The sequence below is a fragment of the Chanos chanos genome, chromosome 9 (genome assembly GCF_902362185.1).
Source record: "Chanos chanos chromosome 9, fChaCha1.1, whole genome shotgun sequence".
Taxonomy (NCBI): Eukaryota; Metazoa; Chordata; class Actinopteri; order Gonorynchiformes; family Chanidae; genus Chanos; species Chanos chanos.
In genome coordinates, this window is record NC_044503.1 from 38,797,655 (window position 1) to 38,821,834 (window position 24,180).

General features: G+C 42.4%; 2 protein-coding genes across 2 annotated transcripts in view; both read left to right on the plus strand.

The window, feature by feature from the left end:
- The window catches only part of LOC115821769 (nuclear factor 7, brain), a 282,027-nt gene that overhangs the window by 15,939 nt on the left and 241,908 nt on the right, over nucleotides 1–24,180 (plus strand).
- LOC115820527 (NACHT, LRR and PYD domains-containing protein 12-like) lies at nucleotides 976–20,748 on the plus strand. The gene is made up of 7 exons (XM_030784142.1): nucleotides 976–2,834; nucleotides 6,351–6,524; nucleotides 14,981–15,154; nucleotides 15,492–15,665; nucleotides 15,867–16,037; nucleotides 16,113–16,159; nucleotides 20,210–20,748. The coding sequence occupies exons 1-7, from the start codon at nucleotides 976–978 to the stop codon at nucleotides 20,746–20,748; spliced, it is 3,138 nt and encodes a 1,045-aa protein (XP_030640002.1).

Here is a 24,180-nt window from a genome sequence, read left to right on the forward strand (position 1 = left end):
ATTTATACTGCATTAACTATATGTATAATATAAGTTGATATTAACACTGTCTGTAATAGATTCATACTGATAATATCAGTGTGTGTAAACACAGCTAAAGAGAGATCACACAGGATCACACAGTTCACACTGCAAGGACAACCACCAAAACTGTGGAGAAAGATTTAAATAACAAGTATTTGGATGATTTAGTGTTTTAATTGACATTAACACTGATCAAAGGTTCATTTTCTGTCTGTGATAAAACTGCCTCATCATCTATCACCAAACACAACACAGTTTAGTTTAAATGGATCAGGTAAAACACATTGAAATGTCCAACTGAGAACTAAACACAACAGTTTAAAAACAGAGTGTAAAGTGACAGTACATTAGTCATGTTTAAAGAAAGTCAAAGGGAGGGAGTCCTGTCTGATCAGCCCAACTATTCATAACCACTCACATATATCCATTATTAATAGTCTCATTAGTTTCCTTTATAAATGTGATATTGTCTGATATGAGTTAGAAATGAAAACAGAGACATGTACATACAGTTTGTTTGTCCTGTTTGGTTTCCATTAGTGAAACTCTCCCATTCCCCTCTGTTCAGTCAGCTCCACTCTCTGAATGATTAAACACTGTGTAGTGGGAATTCTTCACCAGCTGTCAGTCATTATTGTTCAATTCATCACACTTCATCACTATCATCCCAACTGTATATGAGCCCTAAACTCAACTACAAGGCTGATGAGAAGGGTTCAGCCTGCCAGCCTTGATGGAGTCATATGCCTCCCAAAGAAAGTATCTGTCAAACATGGAAACTCAGGTCTGATCCAGGATCAGTCAAGATGTGGCCTGTGTCAGCAGGTTCTGAGAGATTAATTTTTTTAACCACTCCCCCCCCTCTCTTTCTCTCTCTGTCGTTTCAGTGTGGAGACAGATCTGACTGAGGATCAGTCTGGATGTTGCCAAAATGTCCAACACAACACGTCCATGTCTGAGTCAGATGACGTCCTGCTGAGAATCATTGAGGGTCATAAAACCACCCTGAAAAAGAAGTATGAGTGCTTATATGAAGGTGTCGCACTGAAAGAAAACCAAACCCTCCTCAACAGCATTTACACAGAGCTCTACATCACAGAGGGAGAGAGTGAAGGAGTGAATGAGAAACATGAGGTTTTACAGATTGAAACAGCATCCAGGAAATGGGTTTCTCAAGACAAACCAATCAGCTGCAATGACATCTTCAAACCCCTGTCAACCAACAAACATAAAGAAGAGAAAAAAGCCTTGCCTCGCCAAGAACCTGGAGGAGACAGACAAAAGCCAGAAATCAGAACTGTACTCACCAAGGGCATTGCTGGAATTGGAAAAACAGTCTCTGTGCAGAAGTTCATTCTGGACTGGGCAGAAGGAAGGACCAATCAGGACATTGAGTTCATGTTGGTTCTTCCTTTTAGAGAACTGAACTTGGTTAAAGATGAACAGTTCAGTCTTCATGGACTCCTGCTGGAGTTTCACCCAGAGCTGAAAGACTTGGATCCAAAGAAATATACTGACTGTAAAATGCTGTTCATCTTTGATGGTTTAGATGAGAGTCGACTTCGGTTGAATTTTTCTGAGAGTGATGTGACCAAAACATCATCAGTGAATATACTGATATCAAATCTCATCAAAGGAAATCTTCTTCCCTCTGCACTCATCTGGATAACCTCCAGACCAGCAGCAGCCAGTCAGATCCCCTCTCAGTTCATCAGTCGTGTGACAGAAGTCCAAGGATTCAGTGATTCACAGAAAGAGGAATACTTCAGAAAAAGAGTCAGTGATGAGAGTCAAGCCAACAGAATCATCTCACACATCAAGACATCAGTGAGTCTCCACATCATGTGTCACATCCCAGTGTTCTGTTGGATTTCAGCCACTGTGCTTCAGGAAATGCTGCATCAAGACAATGTTAAAGAGATCCCTAAAACTCTGACTGAGATGTACACACACTTCCTGCTCATTCAGACTAAAATGAAGAAGCAGAAATATGAGGACAAAATTGAGACAGACTCAAAGAATCTTCTGGAATCAAGCAAGGAGATCTTCCTGAAACTTGCTAAACTGGCTTTTAATCAGTTACTGAGAGGCAATGTCATGTTTTATGAAGAGGATCTGAGAGAATGTGGCATTGATGTGAGTGAGGCCACAGTGTACTCTGGGATTTGTACTGAGATCTTTAAGGAGGAATCTGTGCTTCGTCAGAAGAAGGTCTACTCCTTTGTGCATCTGAGTGTTCAAGAGTTCTTTGCTGCTCTCTATGTGTTTTACTGCTATGTAAACAAGAACATGGAGGCACTGGAGTATTTTCTGAAGAAAAACACCAGACCTGTGTCAGACATTGTTTCCTTGGATGAGTTGCTGAAGAAAGCTGTGGATAAATCTTTGGAGAGTAAGGATGGACGTCTCGATCTGTTTGTCCGCTTCCTTCATGGCATCTCACTGGAGTCCAACCAGAAACTCCTACAAGGTCTGCTGACACACACACAGAACAACCAGCGGAGCATCAAGAAAATAAGCCGTTACATCAAAGAGTTAAATAAAGACGGTGTCCCACCTGAGAGATGGATCAATCTACTGCACTGCCTGACTGAAATGAATGATCACTCTCTCCATGAAGAAATTCAAGCTTTTGTCAAGTCTGAAAATTACAGAACTAGACTTTCACTTGCACACTGCACAGCACTGGCCTATATGTTTCTGATGTCAGAGGAGGTGCTGGATGAGTTTGACCTGAAGAAATACAAGACATCAGATGAGGGTTGTAGGAGACTGCTCCCAGCTGTGAGGTGCTGCAGAAAGCTCTGTGAGTTTTCAGTTTCACGTCACAACACCCACTCTTTAGAACAGTGGTTCTCAACCGGTGTGCCGTGGAATTTTGAAGAACCCAATGCATTTGTTTACAAGCTCATGAAATAGTATTTTTAAATACACCAATGACACTGCTTCTTAAACAAAAACGTTTGTAGGTAGTCACTTATTTACAACTTTTAATTTTTTTATCTAGAGTGCCTTTAGTCCCATTCTCAGTTTGATTATGTAAATGTAAATTCTCCATGATTGCACACACACTCTGTGAACAGTGAGCAGTGAATTTGTCCTCTGCATTTAACCCATCCAACACACCAGTAGTGAACACACACAACAGACGCAGGAGCAGTGGGCAGCATTCCTCTGTGCCCGGGGAGCGTTACGTGCCTTGCTCAAGGGCACACAGCCATGGCTTTCAGTTACAAGTCCGGTTCTCTAACCTTTAGACCACGGCTGCCTTATTATTATGAAAATAAATTTAGGTTATTATTGTACTGACCAGAGAAGACGGTCGCTTATGGCAAGCCGTTTTAACATTTAATCGCTAGACTGGATATATATTGCAGATATCTGAAATTCAATTGTTTCTAGTCAAAAAGAACATTTTAGATATCCACAATGATATTCCTCCCATTTCAGAGATCTACAACCCAGGTGTTAGGAGTCGTAATTTCAATGTCAGATATCCAAAATGAAACACCATTCCTGATATCCATAATGTAATTTTGAATATCCAGAATATCATGTGACTAGTAAAAATGTCATACTGGATATCCACAACTCATATTATGATTAGTAAATATGCAATTTCAGATGTCTCCCGTTACAATCACGACTAGAAACAATGTAATTGCAGACATCCACAAATATATAGTTCTTGCTCCGATGCACTTCAGTGCATTTTTAATAAATTACATGATTGCCTGTCTGATTTAACTATCTGTTTGATAATTATCTGACAGTCTGCTGTAGTGTAATATGGGTCAAATCTGACTAAAGACATTGTAGCCTATCATACTGTGTGTGACATTCTTCATAATCAATAACTAACTTTAAGTTGATGTGCCTTGACATTCTGGTTTGACCTTTGATGTGCCTTAGCCCCAAAAAGGTTGAAAAGCTCTGCTTTAGAAGTTTTATTTGGAGGGGAATTGGTGGGAATTCCATAGTTACATTTTGGCATGTCTTTGGAGAATACATATAAAGTAATAAGTTACAGTATTTTATGAATGAGGGTGGCTGCAAGAACAAAATGAAAGAAAAAACAGTTCAGAATTGACTTCAGTCATTTTCTCAATCCAGTAATTTCCATAATTTTCAGAACCTCTGTGATGTCTAGACAAAGCTGATGTGTTTAGACAGGTCACAAAGACAATAACAGCAGTGTCTGAACATCTCTGTCTCTTTCTCTTTCTCTCCATCTCTCTCTCTTTCTCTGCCCCCCCCTCTCTGTGTCTTTTTTTCCTAGTCTGAACCATTACGAAGTTACAAACATTGACATTTAAGACAGGGATACTGTGTGTTTGATGTTTAGAAGTTCATGAGAGTTTATCAGGTTTTTGTTGGTTGACTGAGAGTGAAACATGGGTGAGTGAAATGTCTGTTCCCTTTACACAGCAGGTTGTACTGACCATTAAAGTCACTATTTCCATTGTTTCATCCTTCATCCACAAAATGAAATTAAGAAAAAAATCATGACATGTCTGTGTTATCAGTATACTGGGCCAATGAAACAATCATATTTTCCTTCTTCACTGTTGTTACCTGTTATTACATGTTATTACCTGTTATTTATCTACTCATCAGCAGTGATGTTTTTAACACTGAGTCAATAATATAGTATTGTTTATGTTAGGAATGCTTCCTGGGAAATGCTGTGTTTATAGAGCAGCTACAAATGTAGTGTTTCAATATTTGAATATGAAGGATGGTTAAAACATCAAAATTTTGTCTGGATTAACATTTTTAATTGAAAAGGAGGGTGACTGAGAGTGCAGTGTGAGGTGTGCTGCTCCCTGTGTCACTGTGCCTTTGTGCTGTTTCAGGGACCTTGCTGTCACCATGGGGTGTCGGTCAGAACACAATCCAAGCATCCAATTTGGGTTTTTGATATTTATTAAAACGCACAGCACGACATGAGCACACTTGAATTACAAAAAGGGGGTTCGGTTGAGATGGTCTGGTTTAGGTATGTGGATGTTTACGTATGTGTGTGTGTGGTTGCTGAAAATAAACATATAAAATATAATGAATAAGCAGTTAAAGATGCATGTAAACATAAACGTAAATACATATACATACACATGAACAACACTATTTACAGGGCATATTTGGTTGCATGATTAGATAAACTGTAATAACTTGTTGCCGGTCCGCGTTCATGAGCCCACTAGTAGCGCTAGTGTGCGGTAACCACATTGGTCTATTAGCTGCAGCATGCTACATTGCTAACGTCAGCATGCTAAGTGGCTATGCTAAGAAAATAATTCACAGGGCGCCGCCATATTGGGGCGCTACACTGCGCATGTGCTAGTGGAACTCTGATCGTGGACCGGCACTATGGCAACAGAGGAGGGGTTACGCTAAGGTCACACACGTCACTGTACAGGTACACAAACACTGTATCGTTTATGCTATGTTCGATACGGCTATGTGGCTATTATGTATTGGTAACGACTAGCATACATATACAAATACGTGTCTTAGTGACGGCAGATGGCAGGGAAATTACAGTGACTGTTCATGCAACCGTTATTAATGAAAATGTATACAATAAAGACATATATACATATATGATAAACTATATACAGTTAATTACAAATCTTCCCCTTATTTATGAAAGATGCACCCTTAGCCCAACAATGTTTAGCACTTACAGTCGTCACTGACGCACACCGCATAAACGTAAACTGTCCAGGTTTTGACCCCTTCTCTCCGGAGTGGGGCTTGATCTGACGATCGGGGGGGGTGCGAGTCTTGTATATGCTGACCTGTATCTTTAACCCTATTGGTCGTAAGGTCAGAGGGCAGCCTGGATGGACAGGTCAGATGGCTAATCCTGACCTGGACGAGAAGTTTATGGGTGCGGTCTTTGGTGGACGTGCAACTTTGGGGAGCATTGGGGGGAGGGGGAGCTCTGCCAGCCTGATGGAAAAACACAGAACTTGCACAGTGCATTGGTTATCATGTCGAAACTGGTAGTGTGAAATATTTCACTGACTGAAAGTACTTGTGTTTAAATGGGAAAAATACTGCGAGGGTCAACTGACTGAATATAGATGGTGATGTTAAATGATAACTTTATGAAATTATGTAAGTGTATGTAAATCTGAGTTATACTTCCCTGGACAACCATTTAAGCACTGTCTTCTGAGGCAGAGGTTCTCAACTGATGGCCCTTTTATACATTAATAATGTTATGATAAAATGTCACCAAAGTCCAGCCCTAGAAGTGATTTACAGGATAATGTTATTCTTTAAAAAGTCAGTGTTTTGTTTTCCTTCTCCCTGTGTAGACTCAGAGACTTTAACCTCACTCAGCAGTCCTGTGAAACTATTGCCTCAGCTCTGAAGTCAGTGAACTGCCCCCTGAGAGAACTGGACCTGAGTAACACTGGTCTTCAGGATTCAGGAGTGACGATGCTCTGTGCCGCACTAAAGAATCCAAACTGTCAACTGGAAATACTGAGGTCAGTAATTCTGAATGGAGCAACTTGTTGATCATGTTTCCAGTCATTCTATTCATATAAATAACTATTCATATAAATAACCATGAGTCTGTCCCTGTTTTTGATTTCTGTTTGTTTCTTTTCTGTCCTTGTGTGGTGGGAGAATGAAGAGATGAGAGACAGACAGTCTAATGGGAGCTAGGCTGCAGCCAATCAAATCATGTTATTTTCCAGTTATTCATTGTGTGTTTGATTTTGATTTGACCATAGAGATCAATGACTTCACATTTGTCCAGTCCTGAGTCCAGTATAATGAGTGTACTCCTTTATATGTAGTGTGATGAGTTTTCTGATTTTGTTCTTTTTCCTCTGAGCTCTACACAGTCACTGATCCCCATAGTTAACACTGCAGTAGTGTATGAATCAGTAATGAAGTGAACACATCAAATCACATTATCTGACTTTATGAGAAAGATCAAAGCTGAGTCTGATGACAATAGTAAGACCAACAGTCAGGAGCAGAGTCACTCTCCAGAGGGAACAAACAGCATCATCTACAATGGCAGGTTTCTGATATTTCTAATCTTCTCACACAGTAGACTCTAAGAGTACATTTACCAGTGTGAATAGGTTTGTTTCATTCAGAACGGCCTAGATTCAGTGTTTTGCTGTGCGTGTTACTTACTTTAATTCCACTCAAGCTGGACACTGGGACAAATGTTTGTTGTGGTGTCAGGTGGGCGTGACTGACTTTGGGTGATGAGACTTGTGAGGACTCAGACCCAGTTAAAAGAGTTTACTGTATCAACAGCTCCAATGATCAGATCTATAGTGTAGATGTAATTGTGCAGAGATTTCCAGATGTCTTTAAAGGGTTTGGTACTCTAGCATTCACATATAAGATATGACTGAAGGACGACATGCAGCCAGTAGTCCATGCTCCCAGGAGGGTCCCAGAGCCACTTCGAGTTTGTCTAAAGAAAAAGTTAGACAGAATGGTGTCTCTAGGAGTGATAAAGAAAGTGGAAGAGCCCACAGAATGGGTTAATTCAATGGTCTGTTTCAAAAAAGCAAGTGGTGATCTCCACATGTGCATGGACCCAAAAGATTTAAATGTAAATATCAAACCTAATGCAGACATGATCAAATTCCTACAAGGGAAGAAAACAAAGTACAGCACAAATTAGTGTACATTTAACATTACGTTTGGGCGTTTTTTGTTTTGGAAGGGACTGCCATTTGGAATTTCCTCCACTCCTGAAATATTTCACTGTGCCATGCGACATATTGTTGAGTGCATACAATTTACAATTTACAATTTAGTTATTTGGCAGACGCTTTTTTCCAAAGCGACTTACAATTGGTGCATCAGTCGGATTTCTAATACCTTCAACAGAGATCATAATAAGACTGAGCGTCAAATTGCCCTTTCGCATTGCGCCCCTGGAATACTTTTACAAACAGAAATACAAGACAAAGGTTTTTTTTTTTTTTTTTTTTTTTTTTTTTCTCTAGGGAAGGGAGGTTAGGCATTGGGGGAAGGGAGGTTAGGCATTGGGGGACAGGTGTGTTCTAAAGAGGTGGGTTTTCAGTTTCCTGCGGAAGATGGTAAGAGACTCCGCAGTCTTGACTGCATGGGGGAGGTCGTTCCACCACCTCGGGGCAATGGCAGAGAAGAGGCGTGGTCGGGAGGAGCGGCTGCCGGGTTCCCGGAGTGAGGGGACCGTCAGTTGTCCGGAGGACGTGGAGCGGAGGGTCCTAGTTGGGGTGTAAGGCGTTATAAGAGACTGAAGGTATGATGGGGCAGAGCCTCTCGTGGCCTGGTAGGCCAGCACCAGTGTCTTGAACTGGATGCGGGCTGCTACCGGAAGCCAGTGGAGTGCAGTAAGCAGCGGAGTGACATGAGAGTGCTTAGGGAGGTTGAATACCAGGCGTGCAGCGGCGTTCTGCACAAGCTGGAGTGGCCTGATGGCGCAGGCCGGCAAGCCAGCCAGTAGAACGTTGCAGTAGTCCAGGCGGGAGATGACAAGCGCTTGGACTAGGAGCTGGGTTGCCTGTTGCGTGAGGAAAGGGCGGATTCTCCTGATGTTGTATAGGGCGAATCTGCAGGATCGTGTGACTGCTGCGATGTGCCCGGAGTATGTCAGCTGGTTGTCGAGGGTGACGCCAAGGTTTTTGGCTGCTGAGGTGGGAAACACCGCAGATCCCTCGATGGTGATTGTCTTGTCGATCGCTGGGGAGTTCTTAGCAGGAAAAAACAGGAGCTCTGTTTTCTCCGGGTTAAGAAAGACTCACCAAAGTGCTTCACAGCATCCAGAGACATAGGTTACAGCTGAACAAAGTAAAATGTCAGTTTGCTGTTAGAGAAATCATGTTTTTAGGTGACAAGCTTTCAGGAGATGGTGTTAAGCTGGACAAGAACAAGGTGCAAATGATCCTCAACACGCCCAGATCCACTAACACAAAGTCTGTAGTACATGCAATGAGGATGATCAGTTTCATAGGAAAATTCAGACTGAACCTGTCTTCACAAACAGTTTACCTGAGAGAACTGTTACATCACACAAGTGAATTCAAGTGGACTGAGGATCATGAACAAGAATGGGAGAGACTAAAAATCAGTCTAACTACAGAGTCAATACTCAGCTTCTCTGAATCAAAGAAACAAACCAAGATATCCACTGATCCACTGACGGTTGTCACATATGCCTCAAGGACGATGACTCAGTCTGAGAGAGAATGTCTAGGGCTAGTGTATGGGGTTGAGAAAGTCCACAGCTATGTGTACGGCTCAAATCAAAAGTGATTGTGGATGAAACTGCAAAAGACAAAGTTTGCAAAGAGTCCTAACACATCTTAAGAAGAACTTTGCAGAACACTACAACTTTTAACATGTAAGTTCAAGTCTGCTGTACGCTCAGTCAAACGGCAGAGCTGAGAAAGGAGTTCATATTGTCAAACAGCTGCTTAAGGAGGTGACAGACAGTAAATCAGATCCTTATTTAGCTCTGTTAAGTTACCGAGCTTCAGCTTAAGTTTAAGTTTCTGTGATTGCACACACCACACACAGGAGCAGTGGGCAGCCTTCCTTGGTGAGCGCCCGGGGAGCATTAGGGTTAAGTGCCTTGCTCAAGGGCACACAGCCATGGATGTTGGGCCTGGGAATCAAACCGGCAACATGATGTGTCTAATGCTGAACTTTTCTGGGTCACAAATTTCTGCTTCATGGTTCAAAAGAAAAAAAAAAAGAATCTCTTGAAAAAGAGGCAAAAAGCAAGTGATGACTTTCAGTGCATGACACTGTGAGAGTTGAAGATTCAAACACCTGGAAGATAAAGACACAGTTTTAAAGGAAGTGGGTCCAAGATCTTACACAGTCAGGACAGAGGATGGACAAACCCTTAGGAGGAATCGTCAGTCTCTTCTGAAAACAAGAGAGACTCTGCAGGAGGAGACTAATGGAGGAGATACAGTCTGTGATTCATCATCTGATCCAGTTTACAATGTTACATCAGAACCAGCACCACTGCAAGACAACGCTGGTCCAGCTGAACAAACATACTAACCTGTGTTGAGAAGATCCACACACACTGTCAAACCACCTGACAGGCTGAATCTGTAAAAGAAAAGAGAAAAAAAATCATGAAACAGGACACTGACATTGTCCATCTGAAATGGAATTTGAGAAATAGCTGGACTGACACTTAATGTTTAAAAAAAGAGATAAAAAGGCACTTATGTTTGTTTCTTTTGGACATTTCTTTGGACTTTATTTCATTTTAATCATATGCAAGGGTTTTGTGGGAGAGAATTCTCAGCCTGGGAAAGATATGACAGAGAATCCAGCCACACTGTTCACCTTCTTAAAAAAAGACAGACAAAGTTTTCAGAGTCTGATGCAGTATACGTTTATTGCATAAACTCAGAGCAGCATACAACAAACTGAGCCGGTCCTGGGAGTGACTAACTAACCGGTATTCATCACTTATACAAAAATCATATCAGGGATTATCCAATGATTGTTAAGACAGTCATTAGAGGACTTCCCATCTGCTTTACCGATCTTGTTAGACACTGTCATTTCCTAATGAAGTAATCAGGGACTGACATGTTGACCCAGGCCAAACTCAAAAATGAGCGAGAATACTGTCTTACATCAGCACCTGCACTGATAAATAAACAAAAATGAATGAGCGCTTGTTAGAGAATACAAAGAATAAATGAGAGCACTCTTTCATCTTATCATAGTGAGCTTGGCTATATTCCAACACAGTCAGACTTCTCATCTTCTCCAAAAAAGGCTCACACCATGTAACCAATGTTTGACCATCAGCACTCTCTGCACTGAGACAAACTCAATGACCTTTCTATTCCTCCATTTACAGATCACATCTTTATAAAAGAATTTCATACATTTACTTTAATATAAATGATTATATGGTTATAAATTCTTAATGCAAAATAATTATTGATAAAGAGAAAATTATTATGTTGATTAAGTCACACAGAAATGATTACATAACTGTTATGATATTTTCATAAACCAAAGAAACATTTTATTTCTCCAACAGTTTATTCTTATTACACGTAATCACTTGCTCTCATGCCTCAAAGGAAAGGGGATGTAGTGATATAAAATTAACCAGTTGTGTAGTGACGTACCAGACCCAGTAGATGGCGGTATTCTGGGTTTTAGAATACCCGAGTGACGTTTTGAGTGGCTACTTTACGACGCTTTGATTAGTAGAGCGACAGTTTTAACTGAAATGAGAAGAGCGGTAATCTCGTGTCACGAGCCTGTAGTAGAAACAGTGATTAATTCAAACGGTTCATTCATTTAATGATAATGAACATCACAGTGACCGGCACTCATCGAGTGTGTTGGAAATCTGAGATTCCTCGGATACCTGTCTCGTTTGCGCTTCTATCAAGTAAGTTTCTTGTTTCTTTTGTATATTTGTGGAATAACTGTCAGGGGAATGTTATGGGAATGCAAAAAAATTCTCTGTCTTCCTCTTTCTCTCTGCACTCGAAGTCCAGTCACTGAGAAAAAAAGATAAATTATTTGTGTAATTATTTTTACCTCAACAGTTCTGACACACTCAGCTGAATGTTTGTGCTTGTTTTTGTATCAAGCAGAACCCAGTTTGAAAGGTTATGAATCCATCACAGCAGGGCTTTCTACAGGTCAGTTTGTTCAATTTGAACCGGCGAGAGAAGCTGTCAGAGCTCGGCTCTTTTTGCTGTATTCATTATTGGGGTCATTAACACTAGAAGCGCCGCGCCGGTTTGACCTACTTATACCTAGAAGCGCCGAGTGCCGGTCATTTGACCGCTGTGACTACCTACTAGGAGCGCCGTGCTGGTTTTACCTACTTAAAGCGCGGCTGGGCCGCCGAGTCATTAGACAAGGGCACTGTTACTGACAGATAATGATCGCTAGATAGCGCTTCTTGCACGAAGCAAATAGTTTGCTTACAAGATCAACTCGCGTTCGGCCAATGTATCATTCATTTCAGTGTTAATAGTCGATTATTATTTCATTAAAACGTTTGTTGTCCAGCCCTTCCATCATTCAACACAATGTTTTGATTATTTATTTGTGGCAACCGTGTTTTCAAAGGCATAAATTCTGGAGGAACTCTTGATCAAATTCGACTGAGAAAACTATCTGAACAAGACTAGTTCAGGCAACTTTTTCATAGTATTTGTTTTTTAACATTTAATCTTCTACCTTGGAGAATTAGTTTATTATACGGGATGTCACACGTTGCGAGTTAGACTGCGGTTGGACTGTGAATGCGTAGCCCGACTTTATCAACATTCAGTTGTCGACTGACAATGATCACGTCGTTGCCCCTAGTGATTCATTTATTGTAAGGGCATGGTCCTGGTAGTGCAAAAACCAGAGACAATTGTGATTGTAAATTAACTATTGTACGGAGCGATTACAGATTTGAACATTCTAATTGTTGGGTGACATGTCGGGTGACGGAGTAAGCTTTAAACTGGACTGTGCTTACTCAATAGAAAAACCTATCGGAATGACAAGACAAACAATAATTGGTTGAGAATTACAATGCGTGTAAATCAAAACTTGTGGAAGTTTAGAGTGTGATACTGCTTTAGGCGGCGCTGGAGGAGTAGAAAGCGTTTCAGTTCCGAACTCGTCTGTCTCCGTGAAATTATCGCTTATACCACATAATAAGCCCAGCCGAGCATATCAAGCTTTACACTTGCATTTTAATAAATTAATTATCTACCACAACGAACAGATCATTCTATGCCATGATAGAAGCAAACACTACGACTTTTCAAGGCATTCAGTGGGCTATGAGAAGCCTAACACCTAGCCTGCCAAGTAACCTACGAGTAACACCTCCCAACCCCCTCCCAATAAAGTGCCATAGTTTATTGTTAGTCTCCCGCACTAGAATGATTTGGCCAAAACTAGTTCATACCACGAGTAGCCTACCACCGTCTATCATGAGTCTCAGCTAAATCTAATTCCACACATGTAACAGAAAAAGTAGGCACCGCTTGGAAATGAAAAAATATGCATGGATGTTGTTTTTACAAAATATGAATGTCGCAATGGATTTTCGTAAACAAAGCTGTGTCAGGTGTGTAGGCTTTCAGAGTAAATAACGTAGCATAAGATGGCCGAATTTTTACCATTTATTGAAACTAAATTACAGCACGAAAAAAGCCCTTCTTTTTGGTAAATCGACAGCTGTGTAGTTTATTTACAGTAAATACTTAAGAAAGAATGAATTATACACTATACACGATACATACACAAGATAGTGTATACAGTGAAATGTACTAAGTAAATAAATAGATAAAGTACTTTTCGAGCCATTTAGTATCCTGTGTGTCGGGATGCTGTAACCACTTTTACACAGTCTGTCCAAGTAGGGAATGTTGTACCTCGCTGTTTTCTGTTCCCATTTCAAGTGGAGAGATATTCAACCGACAGCCGAGAACAATAGTCTAGGTGTGATCCCAACCCCCTCCCAACGACCGCGTCATGTATCACTTGGTCAGCCAACTCAGAAGTTCCCTTCAACGTGGACCAAAAGATTGTTTGCCAGTGCCAACGAGGTGAAGAAATTTTCGGCCTACTGCCGGCCTACTGTCATCTTTTCCTAGATAGAGAATTGCGTTCAGCATGTATTTTGTTTCAACGTCAGCGGCCACCCAGAATTTAATAGCAAATTAGTTTAATGGCCATGTTCTGTGTGAAACGACACAGTAACAACTTGATAGAGAACAGTTGTTCATCTACAGTTATGTTCTCACTAGGTGTGTAAGAAGCAATACTTTATCGAAAATCTAATTTATCTGTCACAAGGTGGGCAGCCCTTGCATTCTTGTCATCAAAGCGCAGATAGCGCATGATATCGTGGAATCTCTGTCGAGACATCCGTCTCTGAAAATGGGATTTCCCACGTTAGCAGACCAGTAGTCGTCCGGGTTTATGATTTTACCGCCCGTAATACCTCCCAAATAAAGGAGACCCGCAGTCTGTCTAAGAGATTTTACCTGTACACCTGATCAGTCTATCATTATATAAGCAGAATTTATGAAATTTCATACAGGACTTTGTAGTCGGTTTCTTACGCTATTTTAAGCCGTCGTTTTCTAAGCAACCAAAGCCAGTGGGAAACCGAGAGACTTGCTAACGGCCAGAGGGCGTCAAATTTGAGAGACCGACGAGCGTCGAGTGTCTGGGAAATGTCGGATTCTCTGTGTCTTTATTCTTTACCTTCGTGTACAAAGTAAGTGTCGTGTTCTTTTTAAATACCTGTGGAAAACATCCAGTGAAATGTTTTAGTGTATTTATTCAGACGGGTTGTGAATGAATAAGATATTGTAATTAGTCTCTGAATACCGTTATTTACACGCGCTTTTAGCCTCAGTGCAGTGGCGACGGTCACAGAGTTGAAAAGTTTCTCTTCGATTTGACGGCACGTAACTCAACATTTAGGATAACATTTTCAACTGTAAATGAAAATTCTTTCAGTTTCAGTTTCTGTGCTAAATATCATCATACGTGTCGTCAAATTCACCAGCTGTGCTTTTGATCTTTACATGTTTAATGAGTTCGCCAGTAAATAGGGTGTCTGTCTCTCTTTTGTTCTGTGTGGAACATGACTAGTCCTTTTAAGATGAACTTGACTGACAGTTTTGTAAGTGTTGTCCTTTTTGATCACTTATTTCTTATTTAAATTTTCAGTAGTCTCTCCAGTTTAAAGTGTACAGTTAATTACAACTTGCACTCATTCCAAAAATATCACACTGTGCGTTTGAGCAATTTAAGCAAATTTTTCACAACATTTAACACCTTTTTGGTCAAACTCTATCAGTACAATTTTTAATTCTTAAATGAATGAATGCTTTTGCGCTCTCTCTCTCTCTCTCTCTCTCTCTCTCTCTCTCTCTCTCTCTCTGTCTGTCTGTCTCTCTCTCTCCAGACTTGCTCTCTGTAAACTCACTGAACAGTCCTGTTCATCTATAGCCTCAGTTCTACAGTCAGTAAACTGTCCCCTGAGAGAACTGGACCTGAGTAACAATGACATTCAGGATTCAGGAGTGAAGTTTCTCTGTGTGGGACTGAAGAATCCATACTGTAAACTGGAGATACTGAGGTCAGTATTAGTCAGGAATGTAAATTCAGTATTTACAATGACTATGTTCACATTAAATTGAGACCAGGTTGATGTATAGTGTGGTTATCAAAGTACTGTTGTGTGTGTGTGAAACATACTGATCATAAAAGTAGATGAATTTCCCCCAGTATCTGTACAACTAATGTTAGTAACTGGTCTGTGAATTTAGTTAATGTGATAGTTTAACAAAGTCAACATTTATAGTAAAATAGAGTGGAACCTTTACAATGAATCCCACTTCACAAACCGGATGACGAGTTGATGTTTTCTGTCTGTCTGTATGTTTATTTCTCTCTCTCTGTCTCTCTCTCGCCAGACTTGCTCTCTGTAAACTCACTGAACAGTCCTGTTCATCTATAGCCTCAGTTCTACAGTCAGTAAATTGTTCCCTGAGAGAACTGGACCTGAGTAACAATGACCTTCAGGATTCAGGAGTGAACTTTCTCTGTGTGGGACTGAAGAATCCACACTGTAAACTGGAGATACTGAGGCCAGTATTAGTCAGGAATGTAAATACAGTGTTTAAAATGACTATGTGATCGTTTAATAAAGTCAACATTTATGGTAAAACAGAGTGGAACCTTTACAATGCATAACACTTCACAAACCAGATGATGAGTTGATATTCTCTGTCTGTATGTATGTTTATTTCTCTCTCTCTCTCTCTCTCTCTCTCTCTCTCTCTCTGTAGGTTGTCTGGTTGTTTAGTGACAGATGAAGGTTGTTCTTCTCTGGCTTCAGCTCTGAGTTCAAACCCCTCACACCTGAGAGAACTGGATCTGAGCTACAATCACCCAGGAGACTCAGGAGTGAAGCGTCTCTCCACACAGATGAATCCACACTGTCGACTTAAGTCAGTACAGTCTGTGTGTGTGTCTGTGTGTGTGTGTGTGTTTATGTGTGAGACTTATCCACTGCCTGTTGCGTGTTTTTGTAGTGTGGACCATGGTGGAGACTTCATGATCAAACCAGGATTAAGAAGATGTGAGTACACACACACACACACACACTGTGTTTGGTTCACCCATGGAAAAGAGACCATTTATCTAAATTCCTGAAAAATACAACCTTTGCTCATCTTCTCCATTTCATGAAAAAAGAGAGATAATAACGCGTTTATAATATCACGTTTTCTTAATTTTTACAAATTCATAAATAATTTTATTGTGAGTGAACAAATGAAAGACAGAAAGTGAGTGAATAAAATAAATAAACTGGTCAAAAACGGGTTCAGGTAACGAGAGGGAAACACACTGGGTCAAGGGTCAAACAACAGTAACACAGACATTGTCAGGACACAGGCAGGGACTCAAACACAGATCCAGATAAATTTCTCTGTAAACGGCAGTTTATTACAAAACACTTAAGCACAGAAAACAGTGAGACGAACTGACAAACACTAGTGAAAAACTGGCACACTTAAATAGGCAGAGGGCAATCAGGAAACATGGAACAGGTGTGTAAGGTAAGGGGTATTGACTGAGGGGCGGAGTCAGGAGCACATGACAAAAATAAACAAACTGCACATGGTAAAAAAAACCCCAAAACAAACCTACAACACTGTGTCAACACTTGCAGACAGGGGGAGACAAAACACAAAGTTCCTGAGGAAGAACTGACAGTACCCCCCCCCCCCCCCCCCATGGACGCCTCCTGGCATTAACTGTAGGTAGTACAGGATGCTGACAGTGAAAATCTCGGATGAGAGAGGGATCCAGAATGTCCCGGGCAGGAACCCAGCACCTCTCCTCAGGACCATAGCCTTCCCAGTCCACCAGGTACTGGAGACCATGACCCCGACAGCGGATATTAAGCAGGGAAGGTACTGTGTAGGCTACAGATCCATCAATGAGTTGAGGGGGAGGAGGGGGCTTGGGGGTGGGACAAAGGGGCCTGCAAATGAAAGTTTTAATGCGGGAAACATGGAACGTGGGATGGATGCGACGGAGAGACAGGGGAAGTTTCAGACGAACCGCAGATGGGTTGACGACCTTGGAGATGGGGAAGGGACCAATGAATCGAGGAGCCATCTTGGGGGAAGCCACTTTTAGAGGGATATAACGGGTGAAGAGCCACACTCGCTGCCCCACTGTGTAACGAGGGGCTCTAGAGCGGTGACGATCCGCCTGCTGCTTGATCTTGACCCGGGAACGGAGAAGGGCGGCCCTGGTGCGCCTCCAAGTCTGGCGGCAGCACCGGATGAGGGAACCCCGACCTCCTCCTCCTGGGCTGGGAATAGAGGGGGCTGATAGCCGAGGCAACACTGGAATGGTGACAGGCCAGTGGAGGCGGATGGTAGAGAGTTCATGGAATATTCAACCCAGGGTAGCTGCTGACTCCAGGAGGAGGGGTCCTGAGAAGTCAGACAGCGCAGCACGGTCTCCATTTGTTGGTTTTCCCGTTCTGACTGCCCATTGGACTGTGGGTGAAAACCTGAGGTAAGACTGATCTTGGCACCCAGAAGTGAGAGGTGAATTGAGGACCCCTGTCAGAGACTACATCCACTGGGAGTCCATGTAATATGAAGACATGTTGTACCAGTAATTCTGCAGTCTCTTTAGCAGTAGGTAACTTGGGTAGTGGAATCAGGTGAACAGACTTAGAAAAGCAATCAACAACAGTGAGAATAGTGGTATTACCCTGAGAGAGGGGCAGACCAGTAACAAAGTCCAGCGCTATGTGGGACCAGGGTCTCTTGGGAACCGGTAGGGGTCGTAACAGACCAGCAGGAGGTTGACTGGAGGTCTTATTCTGGGCGCACACTGAGCAGGCCATTACGAAGCTGCGGATGTCATTGTCCATGGAGGGCCACCAGAACCACCGCCTGATGAACGCGACTGTACGTCTAGCACCGGGATGGCAAGACAGCTTAGAGGAATGCCCCCACTGCAGGACCTGTGAACGCACAGACAGGGGCGCAAAAAGGAGGTTAGCACCCTGCAACAGCTCAAAGGTAGAGGACATTAGGGGAAGAAGGTATCGGTTCTTCACCGTGATGTTGTTGAGACCCCTATAGTCAATACAGGGGCGCAACGAACCGTCCTTCTTTGCCACGAAGAAAAACCCAGCGCCAGCCGGAGATGAGGAGGGCCGAATAATGCCTGCAGCCAGGGATTCCTGAATGTACTTGTTCATGGCCTCAGCCTCAGGGGGGGACAGGGAGAACAGACGACCTCTAGGAGGAGATGTACCAGGCAGGAGGTCAATGGCACAGTCATAGGGGCGATGCGGAGGCAGGGAGGTAGCCCGGGACTTGCTGAACACTGCCTTGAAATCCAGGTATTCGGAGGGAACGTCAGACAGATCAAGAGGCTCCTCCTGAGCAGGAGGACTTACAGGCAAAGGAACCAGGGCATTGCGGAGGCAGTGAGTAAGGCAGAATGGACTCCAGCTTAGAATTTTGTTATTAGCCCAGTCTATGTGGGGATTATGCTTAACCAGCCATGCGTGTCCAAGAACAATTGGGGCTTGGGGTGAATCTAGCAAATAAAACACTATGGTGTCCCGATGGTTTTCGGAAATAAGTAAACTCACCAACAGGGTAACGTGTGTGATTCTAGCAAGCTTCACTCTGGTTAGGGCATTAGCTTCAAGGGGATTCTGTAACAAGGTTGGGGAAAGATGTAGTTGGGAGTTCCCGTCAGCCCCGGAGTCAATCAGAACAGACACAGCATGGTGATGATTGTCTTTGAGGAGAATCGCAGGCAGAAGGGTGCGGAAGGTAGGGGAGGAACAAAAAGGAGCGACGCTCACCAATAACTCCCCCTTTACGGGTGAGCACTGCCTTTTACTGGCCAAAGGGTGACATAATGACCAAGCTGACCACAGTACAGGCAAGAATTAGAGTCTCTCCTCCTTTGTTTCTCTGCGGGAGACAGGTGGGCACCACCCAGCTCAGACGGCTGTCTAGGCGGATGGCTAGGTCCACTAGGGCGTCAAAGGTGGCAGGAAGCTCACGGGTGGAAAGCTCATCCTTGATGATCTCAGATAGGCCATTGAGGAAGGCATCATATTGCGCCTCCTGATTCCAGCCACTGGTCGTGGCGAGGGTGCGGAACTCAATGGCGAAATCAGAGACTGACTGACCCCCCTGGCAAATCTGCAGCATCTCCCGAGCAGCCTCTCTCCCATGCACCGACCTGTCGAAGACCTTCCTCATCTCCTCGGTGAAGGTCGCATAGGTGTTGCAGATCGGGGATCCCGCATCCCAGACTGCTGTTCCCCACTCTCTCGCACGGCCGGTCAACAAAGTTATCACATAGGCAACCCGGGACTGACCTGTTGGAAAGGTGGAAGGCTGGAGCTCAAACACTAGGGAGCACTGAGACAGAAAAGACTTGCAGGTCCCTGGTTCTCCTCCATAAGGTTCGGGAGGCGGCAGACAGGGTTCACGGACAGGCAAGGTCGGCTGGACAGGCTGAGGAGGTGGGTTCTCCTGAACCCACTGGAGGTGTTGTAATCTTGTTGCCATGTCAGCTAAACAGGCTGTCATAGCCTCCAGGGACTTGTGGACAGAGTCCAGTTGGCCCTGTTGCCTACCAATCATTATTCCCTGATGCTCCAGGATAGTCTTGAACTGATCCGGACCTGCTGAGTCCATCTTCTTGGTCAGTTCATACTGTCAGGACATAGGCAGGGACTCAAACGCAGATACAGACAAATTTCTCTGTAAACGATGGTTTATTACAAAACACTTAAGCACAGAAAACGGTGAGATGAACTGACAAAACACCAGAGGTGGACAGTAACGACGAACAGTTACTTGAGTACTGTACTTAAGTACATTTTTCGAGTATCTGTACTTTACTTGAGTGTTATTTTTTTTCATCAACACATCAACAATAACACACTCAGGCTCCTTAAAATGACATAATATAATAATAATACTGACATTTAAATAAAGTAAATATAATATTTAATAATTCAATAATAATATGATAATATAATATTCTCCATTCAGTATAAAACACACACACACACACAGTTGAGAGTGTGTGATGTGTTTTCTCCTCTAATTTCTCTTCTTCTCTGTAGATGCCTGTGATCTCACACTGGACCCAAACACAGCACACACACACCTCTCTCTGTCTGAGGGGAACAGAAAGGTGACATGTGTGAGAGAGAATCAGTCGTATCCTGATCATCCAGAGAGATTTGACTGGTCTCAGGTCATGTGTAGAGAGAGTCTGACTGGACGCTGTTACTGGGAGACTGAGTGGAGTGGAGATAATGGTGCTGTTATATCAGTGACATATAAAGGAATCGGGAGGAAAGGAGAGAGAGATGACTGTTTGTTTGGACTCAATGAAAAGTCCTGGAGTCTGTGGTACCATCGTAACAGTTACTCTGCCCATCACAATAAACAGGTCACTGTCATACCTCACCACCCCTCACACACACACAGAGTAGGAGTGTATCTGGACTGGTCGTCTGGAACTGTGTCCTTCTACAGCGTCTCCCCTGACACACATACACTCACACACATACACACATTCCACTGCACATTCACTGAACCCCTCTATGCAGGGTTTTATGTTTTTGACTCCTCAGTGTCTCTGTGTCAGATAAAATAAAAAAACATACACAATCTGAAATACACACACACACACATTCTTTTTCTCTTTTTCACATGAACACACACAATGTTCATATATATAATTTATATTTATTTACCCTTCCACTTGAAAACACACACACACAGACACACACACAAACGTGTGTGTATGAAGTAGTCAGTTTTATTTATGTATCAGAAATCTGTGACTGTAATGATAAACAATTGTTCATTAATTTGCAAAGCTTTGTAGAGATTGTTTGTTTTTGTATTTTTTCAGAAATTCTTGTCCATTTACTTTTAAATTCTTGTTTATTTGTTTTTATTTTGTTACAAACACAGTGTAAACATGTACATGTCAGAGAGAAAGAGACAAATAAAATATCATTACATATAAAAACATTGAAAGTGTTTCTGATGCTGAACACACACACACACTCTCTCTCTCTCTCTTTCTTTCTCTCGTAAAACAGACATGTGACACACATTGATTCCACTGTAGGGAAGAGTTGTCCTTTTTGTCAGGCAGAGGAGACAACTGACCATCTTTTTTTGTGATGTAATAGACTTAGTGGACTCTTGGAGGTACTGGGGGAATGGTGTGGGGGTTTTGGGGAGGCATTGACGGATGAACTCTTTATTTGTGGACCAAAGTACAATTATAACCAAAGAAAAAGAAAGTGTTTGTTGAATTTCATATGAGGTCAGACAAAAATGAGCATTTGGGTAATGAGGAGAAATAAGATGAAGGGGGCAGGATTGAAACACTTCTTCAGATTTGTTTTCTGTTCACTGCTTCTCAAATGTGATTCTCTTTAACAACATTTCTCAGCAAACTTTTTAAATATTTATGAAAAAAAAGTTGACAACACAGTTTTGACCACACTTTAATGTTGTTGGTTGAGTTCATTTTCTGTGTCTTTGTCTGTCATTCATTTTATCATTTCAATAAATTATACATTGCTGTATGATTCAGTGTTCAATGTTTTGACCATCTTGCTCCTCTTAAGGTGAAAAGTGAACAGCCAGACCACCTAAAATATGACATTTTATTCGACAATAATATGTCATTTATATTGCAGATTTAATAACATCCTAACCTATTAGTTTCATAAGTAGTTTGTAGAAATCAATCGGAGTCCAAATTGTGCTGATTTGTAATACAGTATGGAGATTTCTATTCAATCCAGATATGAGAGAGAGAGAGAGAGAGAGAGAGAAAGAGAGAGAGAGAGGGGGGGGGGGTTAGAAGACAGGAGAAGTCAACTGGAGTCTAACAACAAGACTTTCAGTGGTTATGTAGTTGTCCAGGGACCCTCCTCTCTATAGCTGATGTGCAGTCAGTCCAGTGAGGCCTACAGACCTAAAACATATTCACTTGATCTCTCTGAGTCCAGGTCTGTATGTGAATGGAGAGAACAGAGATCCAATAAGAGTGTGTTATTACAGGTCAAATGATATGACAATACTGATATTAATGCAATCAAACCCAACACAGATTCCCTCATCCCCCAGGACTCTTCTGTTTCTTTATTTATAGGCAGAAATATCAATCACAAAACTTCCAAACTTAAAAAAAAAAGATATAACTGATAGAAGCTGTCAACTGAGAGTCACGCCTCTACACGCCACCCCCCCCCCCCCCCCCCCCCCCCCGACCTACACCCCACCTCCACCCCCCACCCCCGGGCTCCATAACAACATTCAGCATCGGCAGCTGACAGATGACCAGTTAACTCCATTACCTGTCCACTCTAAGTATAGTTTCTGTTGATCACCTCATTTCCATCAATCTCCCTTTCCCTCTGTCATGTGCATGTAGTCATGTCTGTATTATAGTGCTGGGAAGTCTACAGACAGTTTAGTGTGAGATACTGAGCATGTATTCTGCTATTAGAGAAGCTGACCCCCTTATTAAGTCAAATCCAATTTTTTCCTCTTCTGTATTCTGTATCCTGCATATTGGTTTGTGAGCCTTGCCTGTGTTGATTACATATTATCATCTTGGTTTATTAAGGAATACGTTCACATATGCATCCAGCCTCATGTGAAATTCAGGACACTTCATTTGAATTAGTGAACGACTTTCTCTGCAGTCAGCTGCGTTATTGCTTTAAGACTGAAAGTCTTCAATCAAGAGTACAAATTTACATTAGGCTTCACCTCAAACTTACCATACCTGTCAATTCTTCATCAGAGCTACATTTCTGTTACTTAAACAAAGCATGACTAAACACCATTTAAGGATATTTGAACAACTAGAAGGTATTTTATGATCCTTTAGCTAGGAACAGCAATGGAGGTGCGAGATGTGGACTTCACACTACCCTTATGTCACAAACAAGCACATTTATCCTTTGAGAGATGAATAAAGCAAGGGGTTTTCTCTGCTGGACGACATGATGACGTCACACCTGTGTTAGCGCCGACGCTTCACTGTGGCGTTTAGCACACACCACACGCCGTGTGACACATCTCTGAACGTGTCTGAAAAGTCCCTGAAACACTGAAACGCACTAACCCACGACCACAGACAGTAACTCTTCCATTCCTGTCCGTGACGATGGACAGACTTCAAATGTTATCGCTCATCAAGATAAAGCAGAAATGTTTCAGACGCTCAAATATCGGCGCATGCTTCAAGGCATACGTGACTGGCAGCGAAGCGGCTGCTCACACTGTTTGTGTCTGTGGAGTGATGGCCATGAGGCACAATGACCGTGGGGAGCGATCGGAGAGGCCCTTGGCGTAGATCGCCGTGGCTACCCACTGCCAGAGCGCTGCGCGGCTGAAGCGAAAAGGAGTCGTCTAAAATCAGGAGCACAGTCTAAATGATCAGCCTCTGAATGCCCAGCTCTGTGAGCATCTCAAAGCCCAAAGAGGGGACTTGGACCATGTCATTACTACTGCCTGAGACAGGAGTGCCTCGCCTCTCCAATACAGTCATAATAAAGAGAAATCATGACACAGACATGTTGCTTGTGGTGTTGGTATTTATGAGGAACAAAAATATATCAAACGTAACAATATAACACAACTGATAGACCATTTGTTTGTGAGGATTTGTCAGCTGGTCTTGTAATGAACTCAGGCCTCTCACCTAATCTAAGTCAGGGAGACATGAGTGGACAGGAAGAGACTGTCACCTGCTCTCTGTGGTTTGCACTATTGTCTGAGGTCTTACAGCAATGACTACATCTAACATTTTATAGATCGACTGTCGTACCATGGCTGGCTGTGTGGCGTTTGGATGCACCAATCGGTCGGAGAAAGGCATGTGGATGTATGGCTTCCCCAAAGGAAACAGACAGAAGAAAAAAATGGTTAACAATGGTCAGCAGAAGCAACCTGACACTCACAAGAGATTTAATAACAGAAAACTGTGTCAAGTAAGTACTGCTTAAACAGGTGAAACAGACAAATTACTTGTGGTTAATATTTCAAAGGGTTT